This window comes from Colletotrichum navitas (assembly GCF_030913465.1).
Source record: "Colletotrichum navitas strain CBS 125086 chromosome Unknown LY79scaffold_47, whole genome shotgun sequence".
NCBI classification, from domain to species: Eukaryota; Fungi; Ascomycota; class Sordariomycetes; order Glomerellales; family Glomerellaceae; genus Colletotrichum; species Colletotrichum navitas.
Genome location: NW_026850593.1, coordinates 197,172 through 214,568, shown reverse-complemented (window position 1 = coordinate 214,568; position 17,397 = coordinate 197,172). Strand labels below are relative to the sequence as shown.

Below are 17,397 nucleotides of genomic sequence, written 5' to 3'. Positions count from 1 at the left end.
TGACTGTGAAGAGGAATGGATCGAGACCGGCACCCAGACAGACCTCAAATGGGTTGGGTAGAGAGATGGGTTAATGACCACGGGGCTGCCGGAAGCAAGGCGGCCGTCTGAACGCATTCCCACACGCCCCCCCCCCCTTTTTTTTTCGCTCTATTAACAAAAAGTGGGAAGGGAAAGGGAAAGGGAAAAAAACTGAAACTTTCGTCAGACGTCGTCATAAAGCTCGGTACAAGTTAAGTGCAAACCGCAGTTTCGCAAGTCAGGCACGGTTCATCGGCAGGCCCGGTGAAGAGCAAAACGCCAGGACCCAAGATCGGTTCGTACACACACGCAGCATGCAGGCAAAAAAGGTGATTGAAAACCGAGACATGGTCTCGCCAACAAAAAAAAAGGCACGATGCATAAAAACCCGTCGCCGCTGTGCCTGGGACACTGGGCGTGTAAGCTGAAGACCTATAACATACACAATGCTCATGATGCGCTGTTGTTTCTCGCCCTCCCATAATGCCGTCCCCGGCAGCCCTATGATAAGTCACGCACCCTCAAGTTAGATGCAACGCTTCGTCGTCTTTTGCGTGGACAAACAAACTATTTGCCATATCCCACCTGTGTGTTCTGGCTATTCTTTTTCCGAAACCCCAGTTTCGTTAACAGGTACGGAGATCGTTATGGTGACTATCCCTGGTACATGTAGGCAGGACAACGTGAGAGAAGAAAAGCTAGGCCGATTGACATCCTCGTTGCCCAATGCCGTATTGAAGCCTCCAAACGCCCTCATCGCACGCAGGATTCTCTCAGCGGCGGCTGCTGGTGGCGGCTGCTGGCGAGGGGCCGTGTAAGTCGACGTTAAAAGTCCATCGTCCTAGGAACATTAGCTAAGAAAGTCCCGATAGAGCGAGGAGGGTCACGAGGGCTAAGATGGCATACCGTTGGCGAGGTTATCGGCGGTGTCTTCGAGCAGGATGATGCGGCGCTTCTTGCAGTACGACGTCTTGTCCATAATGTCCACCTTTAGCTTCTTGTCACAGAGCTCTGCAACAGGCTTCTCAAACATCTCCGACAAAGCCTCTACGGCCATCTCAAGATCCTTCTGGTTGTCTTCGAAGATCTCGGTCAAGTTGTTCCGCGCCAGGTAGAAGGCAAAGGCGTATGTCCACTTAAGAGTTTGCCGACAAGTCTGAAGGGTCTGTGAAGCTTGGTTGAGGTACTGCACCTCGATCCACGACATGCCAGAGGCGGTCTGAAGCTGCACCATCTTCTTTTCCGTCTTGTGATATATGTCCTTGTCCAGTTTGGCAGACTGTTCATGGTTGGCGTAGCGATTGTAGTAGTGCAGATACCGCTCCAGTGAGATGCGCGACTTGGCTTGCGCATCGCGAGCCTCGGTGCCGCTCTTCTCCTCGAAACGGTTGCAGTTGTACCAACTGGTTCCGTGCTCTGACCAGAGTCCCATACACATCCAGCAGAATTCGTGCTTGCACTTGCGGCACGTCATGTGGTTGCAGCCACCATTCTTCTCGATTGTTGAGTTGCATTTCGGGCACTCTTTGGTGTTGGCCGAGATCCAGTTAGCAGTCTCGGAGTCATCAGCGCACTTCTTGAGCCATCTTTTGACGAGCTCGCACGGCGCCGGTTGGTGATCGTTGAGGATGCAACCGAAGCAAAAGCGATGGCCGCAGCCACAAGCAACTGTGGGGACGATCCTGTCCAGCTCCTTCTTCTTGATGCCGCACTCGATGGCGTTGGGGCAGTCTGGTGCCGGGCACCATTTGAGTGTGTCCCTGTCCTCCACGTATGTCCGGTTGAGCAGCTCGTTGTACCGTGAGTTGAGGTCTGAGGCAACGAGCAGATCCAGGGACTTTGAGTCGATGATGCGGCCGCATCCCTCAGCCGGACACTGAATACGGGCAGCCTCGCCCTCTTCGCGGATCTTCTGGGTGAGGTAGTGACGGTAGCAGTCAACGCAGTATCGGTGGCCACACTTGAGGGAGAAGGTCTGGAGGCCGTCCTCATCCTCGCAGCAGATATCGCACATGAAGCCTGGAATGGCCTCGAGTTTGGGCGGACCGGTGACGTTGGAGCCAAGGCCGGCTGCCTCGAGGACTTTGTTGGAACCGTCCATGTAATCTTCGATAAGACGCTCTTTGTTCCATCTAAAGTGCCGCAACAATATCGCGACGTCTTCCTTTCGGATATTGAGAATCATGTTGACCTCGTCGATCATGTCATCCTGCTGACGTTGAATGTCCTTGGGTTCGTATACTTTGAAAGAGATGTCGTAGGCAACCTTCTTCTTTGTGTCCGAGTCTTTGATCATGCCCAGGTCCGCGTCGGGCTCATCATCGAAGTCGTCCTCGTCAAAGTCTGTAGAGGAAGTAGAGAAGTCAGCTTGTGGTAGGAGAGCAGGGAGGGTTGTCTCGTAGCAGGGGAGGGGAAGTAAGTATACCATCAGGACCAGACATGTCTTCACCGCTGTCATCCTGCATGATCTCGTCCTCGCTCGAGAGAGCTGACATGAAGTCTTCCTCGGAATCCATGCCGTTGCTCGCGGTGGTGAGAGGGGTTGGAGGAGCGTCCTGTTTGGCAGCTGAGGCTATCCTCTTTTTGGGCAAGATGTCTTGGGTATCGGAGGATATCGTCGCCTCAGCGGCCTTTCGCTTCCGCGTGGTGGGAGGAATGGTGCCGACTGCAGATGGAGGTGAGGGAAGCGTTTCCTTTGATGGAAACGACGAGGATTAAAGAGGAGAGCGGGAGATTCGGTGGCGGGAATGAAGATCAAGTCCTGGCACTGGAAAGGGAGGGGGTTTCGTTGCGTCGGTCGTGGGGTGGGAGTCACTCTGGAGAGGATGGAGGGGAGGGGCTTGATTAAGTTGCAGGCTGCGATGGTCCAAGGCTGAGGCCACAATCAGGTACAAGGAATGGATGGGGCGGGTAGTGAGCAAGTAGCAGATAAAAAAAGGTAGTAGTGTAGTTGGTCTCGAGATTAGTCAGGGAATGAAGGGGAAGGACCTCGGTCTGATGCCTGCGGTGTAGAACGAAGGCGACGGCGCGGTGGCGGCGGCGGTTTTTCGGGGGAGGGGTGGTTGTGGTAGTGTGATTCGAATGTCGCTGGCTGGCAGACTGGAATGCGAAGGGTGAGCGACGAGTGGGCTGCGGGATGTGGGATGTGTGGGATAACGAATGGATAGGTAGGGTATCCGTAGACTGAATTGAGCGGGCGGGAGGAGGAGGAGGAGGACGGGTTGGCAGTAATTAATGATGGATGCGTTGTTGGTTGCGCTGAGTGCCTGGGAAAAGATGGAAGTGCGGCTAGTGACTCGGTGCTCGGTGGGCATGCATGCGAAACCACATGTACCTCGACTGGGGGGGGGGGGGGGGGGGGGCCCTCTCTCGCCCGCTGATGTCCGGCGGGGGTCACCAACAGGCTGCATAGGCACAGGGCGGAGTCGCTGACTGGAAGGGGCTCTTCCGCAAAACACACTACCGATGCTACGTGCCAACGGTATTATTATGTATACACTGAAGACATCTACCCAGTTCTCCTGGCCTCTCAAGACGTAACCTAGAGCCGGGGTCGATGACAGCAAACTTCCGGGGCGAACAGGATTGAGATCAGGTCACTGGGCCGCATAGGATTATGATTTGCGCTTTTTACGCTTTCTCTACCATGCCTAAGGGGTTAACCACGCCGGACAGAAATTAAGGAGATGGACGAGAGCCCAAGACGGTGGCTCATTGCGAGGCTCTGCTCCGCACTAGGCTTGCTGTGCTGTGCCGTGCCGTGCCAGCGTCATTGCAAAGTGCTGGACCAGTGACCGTGTCTTACAACGAGCGGGTGACTGGCCACCTCTCCACGGTCCTTGCGGCCTGGTTCCATACCCTTGCTCCGGGCCCTGGCTGGCCGTGTTTGTCTTCCTGTCTGTTTGTCTGTTTGTCTGTTTGCTTACCCGGACTTGAGCGAAGGGTGGGTTTGGTGTCGTGAGTTGGTCGATAAGCAGGGGGCCGTCGGGAATTTCTCGGTCTAGGTGGCGTAGCCTGTCCTTACCTAAGTACGGATTAGTCGTACGCGAAACTCAACGTACCTGCTAGGTTAGTCAGCATCGCCGCTCTCGCTCAGTGCTGCTCCGGATACAAATCACCTCAATCACCCCCTCCTCAAGGTCACATAGGTAGATGACCAGTCTTTTTGATCATCAATCTAACAGAATCGGCGTGCTAAGAGTCAAAAGGACCATCAATTCTGCACTTGACCAGTCTTTGCAAAACCTTGCCCCTCTAGTTACCAGCCACCAGAAATCAGGTGCCTATTGGTTACTGGTCATCAGAAACCAGCGTTATCAGTATCAGGGGCTCTCCTGTCAGCTGAGATACATAGCAGGACGTGTGTTAAGCCAGGCTACTGGTCTCTTCCCTTACCCATACTGAGGATTGTGCAGTAGCACATGCTGGGGATGGGCAGCCGAAGTAATATGGAGGTCATGCTTTTCTAAATGAGCTGAAGGCCTTTAGTTTTAAAGCCACGATATGAAGAATTAGTTGCTTAGTGGGACTAGTAAAAACAGAATATCTGGTTTTGTACACCGGTATCAATGTGGCCTTCGAATGGCCGGGACTAGTGATATCGCATGGGAGGGGACCTGAAAACCAGTCCCAGGTCATTTAGGAAGCCTGTACATATGGCAAAAGCACTGCTGCGGCTCGCTCCCAGGCTTCCCATTCAGCCTACAGAGCAACGATACTATCTACAGCACTAAGAAGTACACACTCAAGACCAGCTGCAACGAAGACAGTTTTTCCATCGCGCAGATTGCTGCTTTGGCTGAAATTGGAGCTGGCACTAAGACGACGTGGAAGAATGTCTGTGGAGGATTGACTGGGGAGAAAGGTGTGGGTAGTTATTACAAGGTCAAGTTTAATAGCAGCTAAGATATAATTAGAATATACCCTAGGATGAATCCCACGCTCTTACCTAGCACCTAATGTCACCTTAGACTTTACGCAAATTATAGTCAAGCTGAAGAACCAAGGGGATTGTGGGTTGTTTAGAAGAGATTTAACAAGGTTTGACTAGAAGCCCTCTTTCCTTTACTATTCGAGGCTAATCTTAGTAGGCACAGTAATCTACCAGACATAACACACTATAACACGCTGTAACGATATCAAGGAGTACTAAGACTAAACAAGGGCAGTTAATGTCTATAATAGCACTAACTAAAGAGAGAAGTAGAATAATTAAGAGCAACTTCATTTAGAACAGAGTTAACAATATGTTATTAAAACATAAAAGAAAAACATCTCAACGTTGAGAAGTATTCTTGCCTTTCTTATAAAAAGTAACAGCAGCCTTATACTCAAGCAGTAATACAGTTTTGCGTTCCTTCTGATTAACGAATATGGTTTCTAGGTGAGTTTCTGCCCTATAAACAGCTCCGTTCTATAACTGATATATGTTTTAGTTTCTCATTTAGGGCTACTCTATTCTTACAGGAAGCCGAGAAAGTCTTGCTTCTGCTGCCTGGGTGAGGAGCAGTTGATCGAGTCCTCGCAACTGCAAACCACAAACCTGCCCATCTCCTTCTTCCTCCTTCCTTCCTGCGAAAACTTTTCACCTATCTCTTTCTCAAACGCTCTCAGCCAATCCTTTCTTTCTCTTTCCCTCCGCTCTTTCCACGAAGAGCCTCTTTCCTTCCAAATAAGCAAAAGGTCACCTGCCCACCTTCTCACCTTTCCTTCTCCCCGATCCGCCACAAAACTTCTTCCTTCAACTCGTCAAGTTCTTCATCATTCCCATGTTGACACACTTTCTCCCTCTCACTATCACGTCCAACAACTTCATCCCACGCTATTCATTTCCATGTCTACTTCCTCCTTGCACTCCCTTCATTCCCTACTTCATCGCGATACATCTATCACGATGGAGAAGCTCTCACTTGGTCAACAGGAATTCGTATCTCATACCAGACCTTCGAGACTTGAATCCCACAAGATGCCTTGTGTTATCAACGTGAACGATCAAGTCGCTGGCTATCCGCAAAATACCCTCACTACAATGAGCGGTCACTTCGATCCTTTCGTTACGACCTACATCTCCATCGTCGAATACAGCACCCTTCTAATATCTATTCGCATTAGGCACGTCTTCAAATACAAGACTTCTACCGATGTGGCGTACCTGATCACCATTGCGATCACTGCGTTCGTCGAGAGTCCCCGTATCGAGGACCACGCTTTCAACACCGACGAGCAGAGAGCCCGTTTGTTCCCCGGTGTGCAGGACGTCTCTTTCTGTAGCTCGATACGTCTCGTTGTCAACGTCAAAATGGCCGATGTCTGGATGCGATGCCTTGGCACGCCCCCGACGGGAAAGAACACAGCCGGTCTCAAGACTCTTCTCGATGCCTGGCGCAAGAACATCGAACAAGGTACCGCTCACGTCCAGTTTGGCTTCTCTATGCCACCGGGCCAGATCATGCTCACTAATTACGTACTTCCTGCTATCGACGAGTATGACAGCATTCATGAGAACCCTAAGCGCGCCTGGGCAGCTGCACGTGAGTTCTTCCGTGATCCCAAGAACATCAAGCAGCTAGGATGGAAGACTCTCCACGTCAACACCCCCCGACTGGACACGCCGAACGCTCCACAGGTCGTGTTTACCACAGAGATTGCTCGAATCCTCACTATGCAGATATTGTCACGATATATAAGCCACTATTACTGCCCACGTAGCTAACGGTATCGTTTTCTTACGTGACAGATGTCGTCGTACGAGGAACTATAGATCGACTTTAGAAGCGCGCCTGAGCTGGAGAGCCGGGTTTTTCAAATCGCTATTCCTGCCAGATGTCACCTCTGGACTGTCCCCTGAGGACGGCAATAGTTTCGGCATCGAGTCGGACGGAACAATTCAGTCTTACATGGTCGTTATCCCAAATATCGAAGAGGAAGATCGCAAGTTTATCCCTAAAGTCGGACAACCCCTCAAGCTTTCAGTCGGCATTGCTATTTCTGCTCCCCGAATCCATCCCAAGAGTGAATCTCAGCCTCGCTTGCCGACTCTTCTGGCGTTGCGCCGCCTTATGACCGAATCTCACGAACTCAATCTTGTCGCAAGCTGCAAGATATCCAAGACCACGGATGAAGATGTCAAGCAGCAGGCTATCCAGGACCGCGACTATTCTCTGGCTTTCCGACTGGCGTCTTTTTTGCCGAAGCCAATCTCGGCCGAACTCCGCACCAACCAAGGCCTGCCAGACTCTATCAATGACGAGCAAGCCCGTGTCATCTGCGCGACTGCATTTCTTGACAAATTTTTCTCCGTCCGCGGTGAAGATGGAATCTGGGAGAATGAGCTGATGGATACATTCACGTTCGACTTGTCGATGCCATCGCTGGGCCTCGAGCCGCCTCAGTGGTCTGGTGTTCGCATCAAGCCTCCCATGCACGCTCAAGCAGCGCAGTATACATCCTTGTCAAGACCCCCCGCGAAGTAGGATGGCCGCAACAGCTCATCCCTCCGCCGATGCTCTACAAGCTACCTAAAGTGGACTTGTCTAGTTCTTGGGAGAAAGTCATTGACGACATCAGTGAGGATACTCAGATCACCGTCTCTATGTCTACAGATCCCAATGATACGACAACCCAGGCTGAGATGGCAGCTACCTTGGCCATGGCACAGGCTAAGCCCGACACCTTCCGTGGCAAGCTCTGGGATTACGCAGCTACTTTTAGCACTGAGACCAGAATAGACATCACCACCTCGCTTCCTCTGTAAGACTTCCGCCCTGATGTCGAAAATTCGCCGAACCAGCCTCCGTACGATGCGCTGAAAGAGCTCCCGGCTGGCATGCTCGCATACACTGGAGGTCTTGCATCTGGCAAGACCACCTTCGGTCTTCAACTTGTTCGTCACCTCACTAACGCGAAGCCGAGCGCTCACGTCATTTGGACCGTACACAGCAACGAGTTGTGTGACGACGCTGCTTCTAAGCTCGGACAAGTGAAAGGCAACTCGGTCAAGGTCACTCGCATTTACCCTATGCGTCGCATGATTCAATCTCTTGCGGGAAGGCACGGATCCATGATCAAGTCGACAAAGCCTACCGCCAAGACACCCGCCCTACCCCAGACTGCCGCTGGAATCGTGTCATCCATCGACAATCATGTGCGACAAGTCGCTCGCGATGACCCCATGAGTCGAACCGATTCCTTGGTCTCTCGAGCACTTCTGACTGCAGAGGTTGATCCAGGCTTTCATACTCTCATTCAACTCCGAGGCAAAGCAATTCTCACCGAGGAAGAATGGAAACTCCTGACCGTCGAAATCCACCGCTTGATCGCCTCCGTTTTAGCCACGGTCAACATCATTGTCGGCACCCCAGTTGCGCTCGGTCAGTTGGGTAACTGCTCCAAGCTGGTCACTGAAGAGGTAAAGAAGTGGGATGCGGATGTCATCGTCATCGATGAGGCAGCGCGTATGCCGGAGGCTCAAGCTTGGATCCCGATTGCAACCTTTGACACCAAGCTTGTCATCATGATGGGAGACACCCGCCAGTTCAAGCCCATGTCCAAGAGCCTCGACAATCAGGGACAGGGGGCTGACGATGCCAAGTGGCATTCTACCTTCGGGCCACAGCGCGTCATGTCCTTGCTCTGAGCTACTTCGCGTTCGGGGGAAGGGTCGTGCGGAGCGTATTCCCGCTGATGGGTGGGTGAGTGGTGTTGCCTAGATAGTTACCTAAGCTTACCTAGGCATCGATAAGCAGCCATCTCCCATCCAGTGCTATTTCGCCCCTTTGCATTTGTCAGGAGCGGCCGGGTACCAAGTAGCTCCGATGTCGCCGGTCGAACGAGCTTGTTGGGTGCCCACGAATATTCCGGGTCGGCCAGCTGCACCGGTAAGCTTCCGTCCCGTCCGAACCATGAGGCCCGTTCCATACTTTCTCTGAAGCTGATGTGTGCAGACGTTATACCCAGCCATGCGATAAACAAGTGTTCCGGCTCTCCTTGCAAGTGCCAATGTCTCTGCGTGTGGCTTCTTATTCTTCTTGTTTTTCATCCTATATCCCTTTCATGCGTTCGTCCGAACTCAAACGTCTGCCTAGCTATACAGCTCTGCCGTCTTCCGTTTTGCGCCAAATAGTTATGGTATATTTGATGTTTGCCTATATATATCTCTGCATGTGGCTTCTTATTCATCTTGTTTTTAATCCTACATCCTTCTGATACGTTCGTCCGAACTCAAATGTCTGCCTAGCCATTCATCCAACCTGCTCCAATGTGACATCACCCGCTCAACCCAGGACCGTGTCGGCCAAGGAAACTGGCGAAACTTGTTAGCCCCATCCTCTCATCAAATGCAGTGGAAGAGATCTCACCCTTGGTGCCAATGTTGTCGGGCTCGACGTGGGCCTCCTTGACCTTGCCGTTCTCGATAACAAGAGTGTAACGCTTGCTGCGGTCGTTGCCGAAGATGGCTTTGCTATCGAAGTCGACCTCGAGCGCCCTGGTGAACTCGCCGGAGGGGTCACCCAGGAATCGGATCTGTCGCCGCGTCAGCTACCCACTGTGCACTCAATCATATTCATCAACAATGGCTCAACCTACGCCAGTCTCGCCAGCGGGGTCCAATTGATCACCCCAAGCCTTCATCCTGTCGACTCGTCAGCATCATGAATTTCCCTCTCGTGCAATCCATCGAGAGCGACCTACACAAAGGGGTCGTTGACGGAGACGACAAACACGGCGCCCTGCTCCTTGAGCTTGGGGTGTTTGATGTACGAGGGGATGTGGCTCGCCGAGCACGCGGGCGAGAAGGCAGCGGGGACACCGATGATGAGGCCATTGCTGACCTTGGCGAACTCGTCGGCGAGGTTGACCTTGTTGCCGGGCGAATTCTCCACGAGCACGTCGAGGCTGGGCACGGCGTCGCCCGTCTTCACCAAGGCGCGGGGCGTCGAGTGGAAAGCCCTAGCAGGGACAGCGGGACGCGCGAGGGCGACTCTTCTTGCTGCGAATCGAAAAGCCATTGTTGTCGGTCGTGATGAGTATCGAGGAAAGAGGTGGTTGTGCGAATCAATTGGCGTCGTCGAGAGGCCGCGATGGTGATGGGAGACGGAGTAGGATGTCGGATGCAAAGTTGTTATTTTGGGGATAGCAGACGGTTGGGGGCGGAGGAGGCCTGGGGGAGCTCCCTCGAGCTGAAAGCTTTAGGAGGGGCGCGCGCGCGCGCACGCCCACTCACTCACCAGTTGAGGTTGAGACATTCGCTTAGCTGATCTCGCAATTAATTATGACATCAGACTAGCGTTTCTAGGCGCAGCCGAGACTACCCAAACAACAACCCCCACTGGGACCAATAGGTACAACAATCTCCGTGTTTCCACGCCCGTAGCATTTTGAAGCAAACATGCAGTAGGTACATGGCACTACATAATACTAGGTAGGTAGCTTACGCATACCACACCAATAGGAGCAAGCCTCCCCTTTCTTTTTCAAACCTCTGAATCACCGTTTGCTCAAAGTCCTCGTCCTCCTATTCACCGCATCACGGTCGAGATGCACGCTTCAATTAGACATTTTATCGTACTGTAAGTACTGGGTATCATTGATTAACGAGGGCAGATCAAGCGTTGCGCCCTCGTGTCGCTATATCTTCATCACCATTTATTTCCGCCATCCGTCCCCGTGAGGATGTTCGCCAACCCTCAATTCCTGCCTCAAACTCCCATCAGCAGCTGGTTCGCCGACACTGTACCTACTGGATGCGAGACTGCCCATTGTTAGCATCTACACCTGGTGCGGGAAGCGTGTCTACCAGGAAACAAACCTCCAAGTCAAATTCCCGGTACAAATCGTCTTGAGCGTTGCAGCGATCTGCCGTGTTGCGTCGCTGTCTGCTTGGCTCTGGTTGATGAGCCTGCGTTCGCAGATGTCGAATTGCCTGACCGCCTTCTCGATGTCATCGACAACCTCTCCGACGACTGCCTCCAGATCCCCGTCCGGGTTGTTCCAGAGGCGGACCGGCACCACGCTGAGAGTTCGCCCTTTGCGCTGCAAAAGTGTCAGTCGTCGCCAACATACGCAAGACATGGGAGTCCTTACCAACTCTTTTCGCAACGAGAGCAGATCATTCGTCCTATCATGCAGCCGTCAGCTTCTTGTTCATTCCAATCCGAGATTTCTGGGCGACAAACAGGCCAACGACGATGGCCACCGACTGCAGCATCATCTTGAACGGGTGAGAGTTAAAGACGGTTGACGGCCATTCCAGGCCTGAGGCGAACCTTCTCCCGTCAGCACAGCCTCATCTCATCCTAACATCCTCTCAACACTCACTCTGCTAACGCGCAAAGAGGGCCTGTGCCCGCCGTCTTCTTACGAAGCATGTCGTATTTGAGGTCCGTCGGCACCTCACCACTGTCGATATAGCGCATCTCCTGGACCGTTGAATCAATGTACTCAAAGAGGCTGGCCTTCAACTTCCGTCGCTGATCTGGAATAGTGTGTCAGTTCGCAGTCGCCGCGCTGACGATCCCGCTCGCGCGGCCACTCACCTTCGTCGTACTGCTGGCATACCATCTTCGCAACCGGTTGGAAATCCGAGATGATGGGTGTCATCGCCGGCTCCGTTGGCCCCTCTGAGAGTTGGAGGTAATGCGCAATGTATCCTTTGGCGTTGCTGCGAAATTCCTTCGCCTTGGCTTGGCTTTTATACTCCAGGGCCTCAATGTAGTCATCGAGTCTACCCTGCCAGAGGACCATCAACGTCAATGTGCCGAGCTTTCCTTTTGATACGTTTGGCCAGAGGCTGTTTGCGCCGCCGTCAGAACGAGCTGTTCAAGCGGTCTTTTTCTTCTTCAATTTTTTTTTTAATTTTTTTTACTTTGCGAAAGCGAAACTTACCTGGACGCAAGCAACGTCGGGTTGGCCTCCCTGACGTTCGCTATATCTTGTGCAGGAGCATTACTGCACGACGGTATCAGTACATCGAAAACCTCGCAAAGAGCCAACACAACTCACTCCTTGTCCAGAAGGCCGTTGATCAACACCTCAATGTCGGGGGCGTGGACGTTCCTGCCGGACGGCCAGTGGCTGAGCATCCGGCGCAGGTCAGGGATGATAATCACCCGGCCGTCGAGCTGGCTCGCCAGCTGGGCGCTCTCGGTTTGCGTCACCGCCATCTCTCACATTCAGTCACCTTTCTACGAACCGGAAGAAAGTTGTCGGAAATCAAGTTGTTATTTCTCACAGATGCCGAATCTGGTGTTTTGGTTGAAGACGTGTTTGCGTTTCGTTTTGAAAAGGGCGTGTGCGTGTGGTCCAGTGTGGAGACGCTGCGAGATTGTGTCAATGCTACATACCCAACAACGGGTGGGTAGCTTGGTATAGTAAACCCCCAGAGAGTGTGCCTTAATCACACTTACCCATCCGATTTATGCAAGTGAATCCATGTCAGGCCCGAGAGCAGCCCCTCCTAAATCCATCTTAGAGGCTAGATAAGGCTTCTTTAGCTGGGGCGCGGGGTCACCCGCGCGTGGCTGGAATCCACATGTGTTTGGGAGTTGTCAATCACTCAATGAAGGTTTGAAACGAGCTTACTAGCCCCGGCAATCGTTGGTGGATAACGGGGGATGCCACTACGATAACTTGGTTGGCAAACACATTCGTACTCGGCATCGGGCGATACGGGGTATCAGGCATCGCAAGAGAAGCGGTGATGCAACACAACAGTAACATATATATAACCGGGCCCCCAAGAAACCAATTGCGACTATCAAAAGCAGGTCAAGGTTTAATTAAGCCAAGTCCACCATCCACTTACCCGCAGCAACTCGACGTCATCTCGACATGATTCCATCCTCATCGCGCATCTGTTTCCGTAGTGTTTGAGGTGATGCTTTTTTGGCATGTTTGAGACCTGCGCGAAAGGCCTAGGAGACAGGCTTCAAAGTTGCGTATGGCTAAGTAGCAGGAGAGGGCAGCAGCCTCGGCATCCGTGCTGCCGCGGTTTCTGTAATGGCCTGCAAGGGGGCTGACTCATTGGCGGAGGCTTGTTGATATGTATTTATATACATACGCTGGACGATTCGATAAGAGCCGTTATTCACTCATTGTATGGAAATGCGTGGATCCAAGAAGTTTGGCGCTGATCCCTAGCACAAACCAACCTGAATGGCTCTGTTGCGCTGCGTCTTCCGCTGCCATGATGTGTTCAACAGTGTATACACTTTGCACAGCCAACCAGCTAGTAGGGCACCCTCGTTGTCCTTGCGCCTGTTTGTGTTCTGAGGCAGAGACGAAACCTGTCTGTAGGTTACTGGTAGCAGCAGATGGTAGCAGCAGATGGTGCATCCAGGCCCGGACACTTCCTATTAAGCTTTGATGCTAGTGCAGGTGAATTACTACTTCAGTCGGCTATCGCCAGTCGGAATAGAGTGATTAGGTGCATTTACTGCCCACGTTTCCCAGCTTCGTAAAGTGGTGAAAGTCATCGACGAACTAACAACCCCAGCGCTCTCACGGACCACATCGTTCGATCAAAACCTACAAGCCAGATGTCTAACTCGGGGTGTATTTCCAAGCAGGCATTGCGTACAGCCTCATACTGTCGCTCGATTTCAGTAGCTGGAGTGCATAGAACCGTGCTCGGCAAGCTGTTAACCGTATTTCAACCGAATTTCAATAGGTATCTGCCGACATTCCGTTTGGAAATCGCCTCTTCTCCTCGGCCCAGGAAGCCTCACGTCCGCAGATCGCCTCGGACCACCGCCAATACAAGCACAATCCGTCATGCCCTGGCAACCTAAGAGACTCCAACACCATGTCCTTATTTGTGGTTAATGCTACTATTAGTGCTAGAAGGTATGCAGAACCATCGATGTTCGAACTAAGGACCCATCCCCTGCCGAACCCGAATCCCACGACCTATATCCGTAGTCCAGAATCGCTCGCAGAGAGAGCTGAGTCATCAAGCCCACGTTACATTCTGTGTCACAAAACTCTTTAAACCAGGCTGCATATCTCCAATCGTGGGCACACAATCATACCTCTCGTCGGGGCATCTAAAGCCCCTTGATGAGGGCCGCCGCTCTCTTAAAGGTTCTGGCGGCTCGCAGACGGCATGGAGGATTTGCTGCCCTCGTCTCCTGCTCCATCTCCTTCACTCTCGCCTAACTGGCACTTTAGTTTCTGCACCAACGACCTCGTCATCTCTTTTACAGCGAGCAAGGTAACGAACAGGACCGAGCCTATCCCACATACGACGGAAGAGCCTCGGGTCTTGATAAATTCGTCATCGCGTCGCGGACCGCAGAATAGATGAGTCCTCTTGTCTCGAAACGCGCGGAATGCTTGAGGCCCACAGAGGAAGGAATACAGTTGCTGCGTCTGCATTACATCTATCACGACACGATTGACATAAGAATCTTTGGCATGGCGTCGAACGAAGCATACCAATAATCCTTCAAGTCGGAACACACACTATCAGCGCCAGATTGCCCACGTTTCCGCCGATCACCAGGTCCCCGTCACCCTCCCGGTGCGGACTTGAGTCTCCTGGACATCATCGCTTCATCTTCTCACAGGCAACAAGAGCTTTGATATGTTACGATGAATATCTCCATACTGGTGTAGCACTAGTAGCTTGGCAATTGCAAATCTAGAAACGAGACAACGTCCTGTCGGTCCAGGTCTCTGCCACTGGCCAGGATCCGCTTCGAGTGCCAGGCACAACACAGAATGGTAAAGCCCTCGACAACTACTGCAGCAGAGTTCCCGTCCCGGCAAAGAGGGTTGCGTGACGGCTCAGCCTGACCCTCCTTGCATGTCTTGGGACGACCAAGCGCGGTCCTCTCATGTACATGGCAAAGGACGGTCAAACAATCTACTCTGCTCGGAAGCAAGCGAGCCGTGGATGGACGAGAGAAGCAACGGGGCAGCGCAAACCTAGGGCCTAGTCCCACCTCGCCCTGACTGCCGGCTTTGGCGATACTCGAGGCTCCCGCAACTATTGACGTGTGACTCTCAACTCAACAAAGCAGTCATAACCTAGAAACACAACTTTCATCCGCGGAAGGAAAGACAGCTCTATCTAGACGTTCGAGACGACAAGAGTAAGAGAAATTGTGGCTGACGCTAGCATTGCATTAAGGCTAAACAAGAGAAGAAGAAAAAAGAAAAGAAAATACACACATCCCAAGATTTGGCAGTGAACCACGTTCAACTAACTTTACCCTTACGAGTGACCGCGTTGGTAACGTATTTCAGCTTAGCTGAGATACGTCTTCCAAGGCCGTCCCTCTCGAAGTCGCACAGGCACACAATGGTAGTCTAACACAGTCGGATAAACACAGTATAAGCATCATGCCCGATACTCAACACCGTAGTATCTCAGCTCAACTCACTCTAGACGAACATACTGAAACACACAGACAGGCGAGACGGCCCGCGCATAGGAGACGCGGACGACCAGGCCCCCTCCACTGCGTGTCTCAACAACGAACGGTTATCACGAGAGCAACTGGGTTCGACAGAAGCAGAGCTCGAGGACTCGCATGACGCTTGGCTATTTACACCAGACCACAACGCCAACGCCCCTCCTTTCTTCTTGGCCTCGCGAATCCGTCGAACTAGGTCACTCCATAGCCAACCAAGCCTTCGTCTACCTCCCGTCGCTCCAGACCGCCCCATTCGAAAGGGGGCAGGGGAAAACAGCCCCCTTCCCCCCACCCGAAGACTGATATAGACAAAACGCACACAAAGACCTCATACCTTAGACCTCCTGTTTCGAAAACCGACGTGTACCGAGACCACCCACGCTCTCGGCCGACACCAGGTCTAAAGGCCTCAAGCCCCCGTCTTTCGGATCGACTTTGGCGAGCCGACTCGAACTTCGGTCGGACCAGAGGACCCGCAGTTTCCCTTGCCCGGTGCCTGTGAACCGGCCCTCAGGTCGCAGACATCGGTTTGGATCTGGTTCATTTCAGCAGCCGCACGGATCTTGCTCTCGCAACAGCGATACCCGTCGAGAAAGCCCCCTCCCCCGGCCCTGTCTCGGTATGTCTTTGCTCCTGTGGAACAAGTATCAGTTCGCTGGTGCTTCCATGGAGAACCCCCGCTGTACCCTTTTTTTCCTCAGAAACGCTAGAAGTAGGAGGAAGTGTGCTTTTGACTGGGCAGTGATGGCGGTGAGCACTCGCTTGCCAATCGTTTTGCGCGGAGTGGTCCATGACGAGCCACTAGAGATACGAAGAAGGAAAGAAAAGAAAAAAGGCCAAGTGACGCGAGCCTAGCATGAAGGAAAAGAAGCAAAAACTGCACAAGCTTTACAAGCCAAAGCAACGAATGTCCTCCTTTACTCTATCTCGATGTTGGGCCGTCACTTCGACTGGACCAGCCTTGTCGATCAGCCCGGGATCCTGGCACACGTAACAAAATCGCGATCATCGTCATTTCAACATCGTTATCGTTGACGAGCTGCTCGGGGCAGACCGCCAAGTCGGCCCTCCACCGGTTCTTCGACGCCCGCAGCCCGCAGTCGCCGGGGTCTGGGAGGAGCTAGCGATGACCTCTCTCCACTGCGTTAGCCAGTGACCAGTCAGGAAGATGCAGCGGTGCGGGTGAGATCTACCGGTACAACAACGCCTTGAACTCCCGTTCTCCACCAGCAGCATATGACGTGCGGTTTTCCTTCTCAGTTGAGGCACCGACCGAAAGGGTTGCAGAACCTCGGGTTTGCCTCAGTGAGGTGGAGGAGCCGGCCCCTAGCCACCTCGTGTTAATCATCACGGGTCGCATTGATTGCGCGTCAAAGCGCAAGACGCAGCTCTCTCTCTCTCTTTCTCTCTCTCTCTCTTTCTCTCTTCCCATAACCTGATGAGATACAGGCGACAATGCCTTGTTCTTCAGGGTAAGGCGCAACCTGGCCAACAGCAGGCGCAAGATCGGCCGCGGAGATTAAGGGAGGCCCCCTTCTGCAGGGTCCACGGGACGCGGACAGTGACAGCTGTCGGCGAGAGCTTTGACGTCGGACACCTGCAGGATATATGGTATGCTACCTGGACGTGGCGTTTTCTGTGTTCTGTGTCTCAAAAGAGGGAAATGTTCGTGTAGCTCTGGCAAGCAGGCCTGAAACATACTGATGACCTCGTCCGACATCGTTTAGAGTTCGTTTCGTTCCGTGTGCGCGCGGAAACGGCGTGATACCTAGCACAAGCTGGGAACGCGAGGCTGCTAGGGTAAAGACGATGGATGTTTGTTGCAAACTACCACATTGAGAAAGAACTCATCCGGCACCTTCAACATCGTCGGTTCGCACCGTGAGACCTGATATCGCGTAAGCTCCACTCAGGCTTGTGTGGCTTTCGATAGCTATGTTGTTGACATGGACCCCCAAAG

The 17,397-nt window shown here is 52.7% G+C and overlaps 6 protein-coding genes across 6 annotated transcripts; 3 read left to right on the top strand and 3 right to left on the bottom strand.

The window, feature by feature from the left end:
- Positions 1–794: 794 nt before the first annotated feature.
- On the bottom strand, positions 795–2,537 carry LY79DRAFT_519349 (IBR domain-containing protein; the record flags this gene model as incomplete). The annotated part of the gene is made up of 3 exons (XM_060555129.1): positions 795–862; positions 928–2,364; positions 2,447–2,537. The coding sequence occupies 3 exons, from the start codon at positions 2,535–2,537 to the stop codon at positions 795–797; spliced, it is 1,596 nt and encodes a 531-aa protein (XP_060412217.1).
- A 3,512-nt stretch (positions 2,538–6,049) lies between these two features.
- Positions 6,050–6,436, top strand: LY79DRAFT_484476 (uncharacterized protein; the record flags this gene model as incomplete). Its single annotated transcript, XM_060553288.1, has 1 exon — positions 6,050–6,436. A coding segment is annotated over one exon (387 nt), but the record flags the coding sequence as incomplete, so codon positions are not given.
- Positions 6,437–6,451: 15 nt separating this feature from the next.
- Positions 6,452–6,854, top strand: LY79DRAFT_486182 (uncharacterized protein; the record flags this gene model as incomplete). The annotated part of the gene is made up of 2 exons (XM_060553293.1): positions 6,452–6,693; positions 6,773–6,854. Coding segments are annotated over 2 exons (324 nt in total), but the record flags the coding sequence as incomplete, so codon positions are not given.
- Positions 6,855–7,977: 1,123 nt separating this feature from the next.
- Positions 7,978–8,703, top strand: LY79DRAFT_559427 (uncharacterized protein). The gene has a single exon (XM_060558256.1). The coding sequence runs from the start codon at positions 8,039–8,041 to the stop codon at positions 8,654–8,656; it is 618 nt and encodes a 205-aa protein (XP_060412214.1). The 5' UTR covers positions 7,978–8,038; the 3' UTR covers positions 8,657–8,703.
- Positions 8,704–9,293: 590 nt separating this feature from the next.
- LY79DRAFT_671268 (redoxin) lies at positions 9,294–10,028 on the bottom strand (the record flags this gene model as incomplete). Its single annotated transcript, XM_060563892.1, has 4 exons — positions 9,294–9,322; positions 9,378–9,543; positions 9,607–9,652; positions 9,712–10,028. The coding sequence occupies 4 exons, from the start codon at positions 10,026–10,028 to the stop codon at positions 9,294–9,296; spliced, it is 558 nt and encodes a 185-aa protein (XP_060412213.1).
- Positions 10,029–10,718: 690 nt separating this feature from the next.
- On the bottom strand, positions 10,719–12,182 carry LY79DRAFT_519374 (isoprenoid synthase domain-containing protein; the record flags this gene model as incomplete). Its single annotated transcript, XM_060555132.1, has 8 exons — positions 10,719–10,771; positions 10,851–11,052; positions 11,104–11,137; positions 11,196–11,285; positions 11,338–11,494; positions 11,556–11,809; positions 11,905–11,967; positions 12,022–12,182. 8 exons carry the CDS (start codon positions 12,180–12,182, stop codon positions 10,719–10,721), a joined length of 1,014 nt encoding a protein of 337 aa, XP_060412212.1.
- Positions 12,183–17,397: the final 5,215 nt, after the last annotated feature.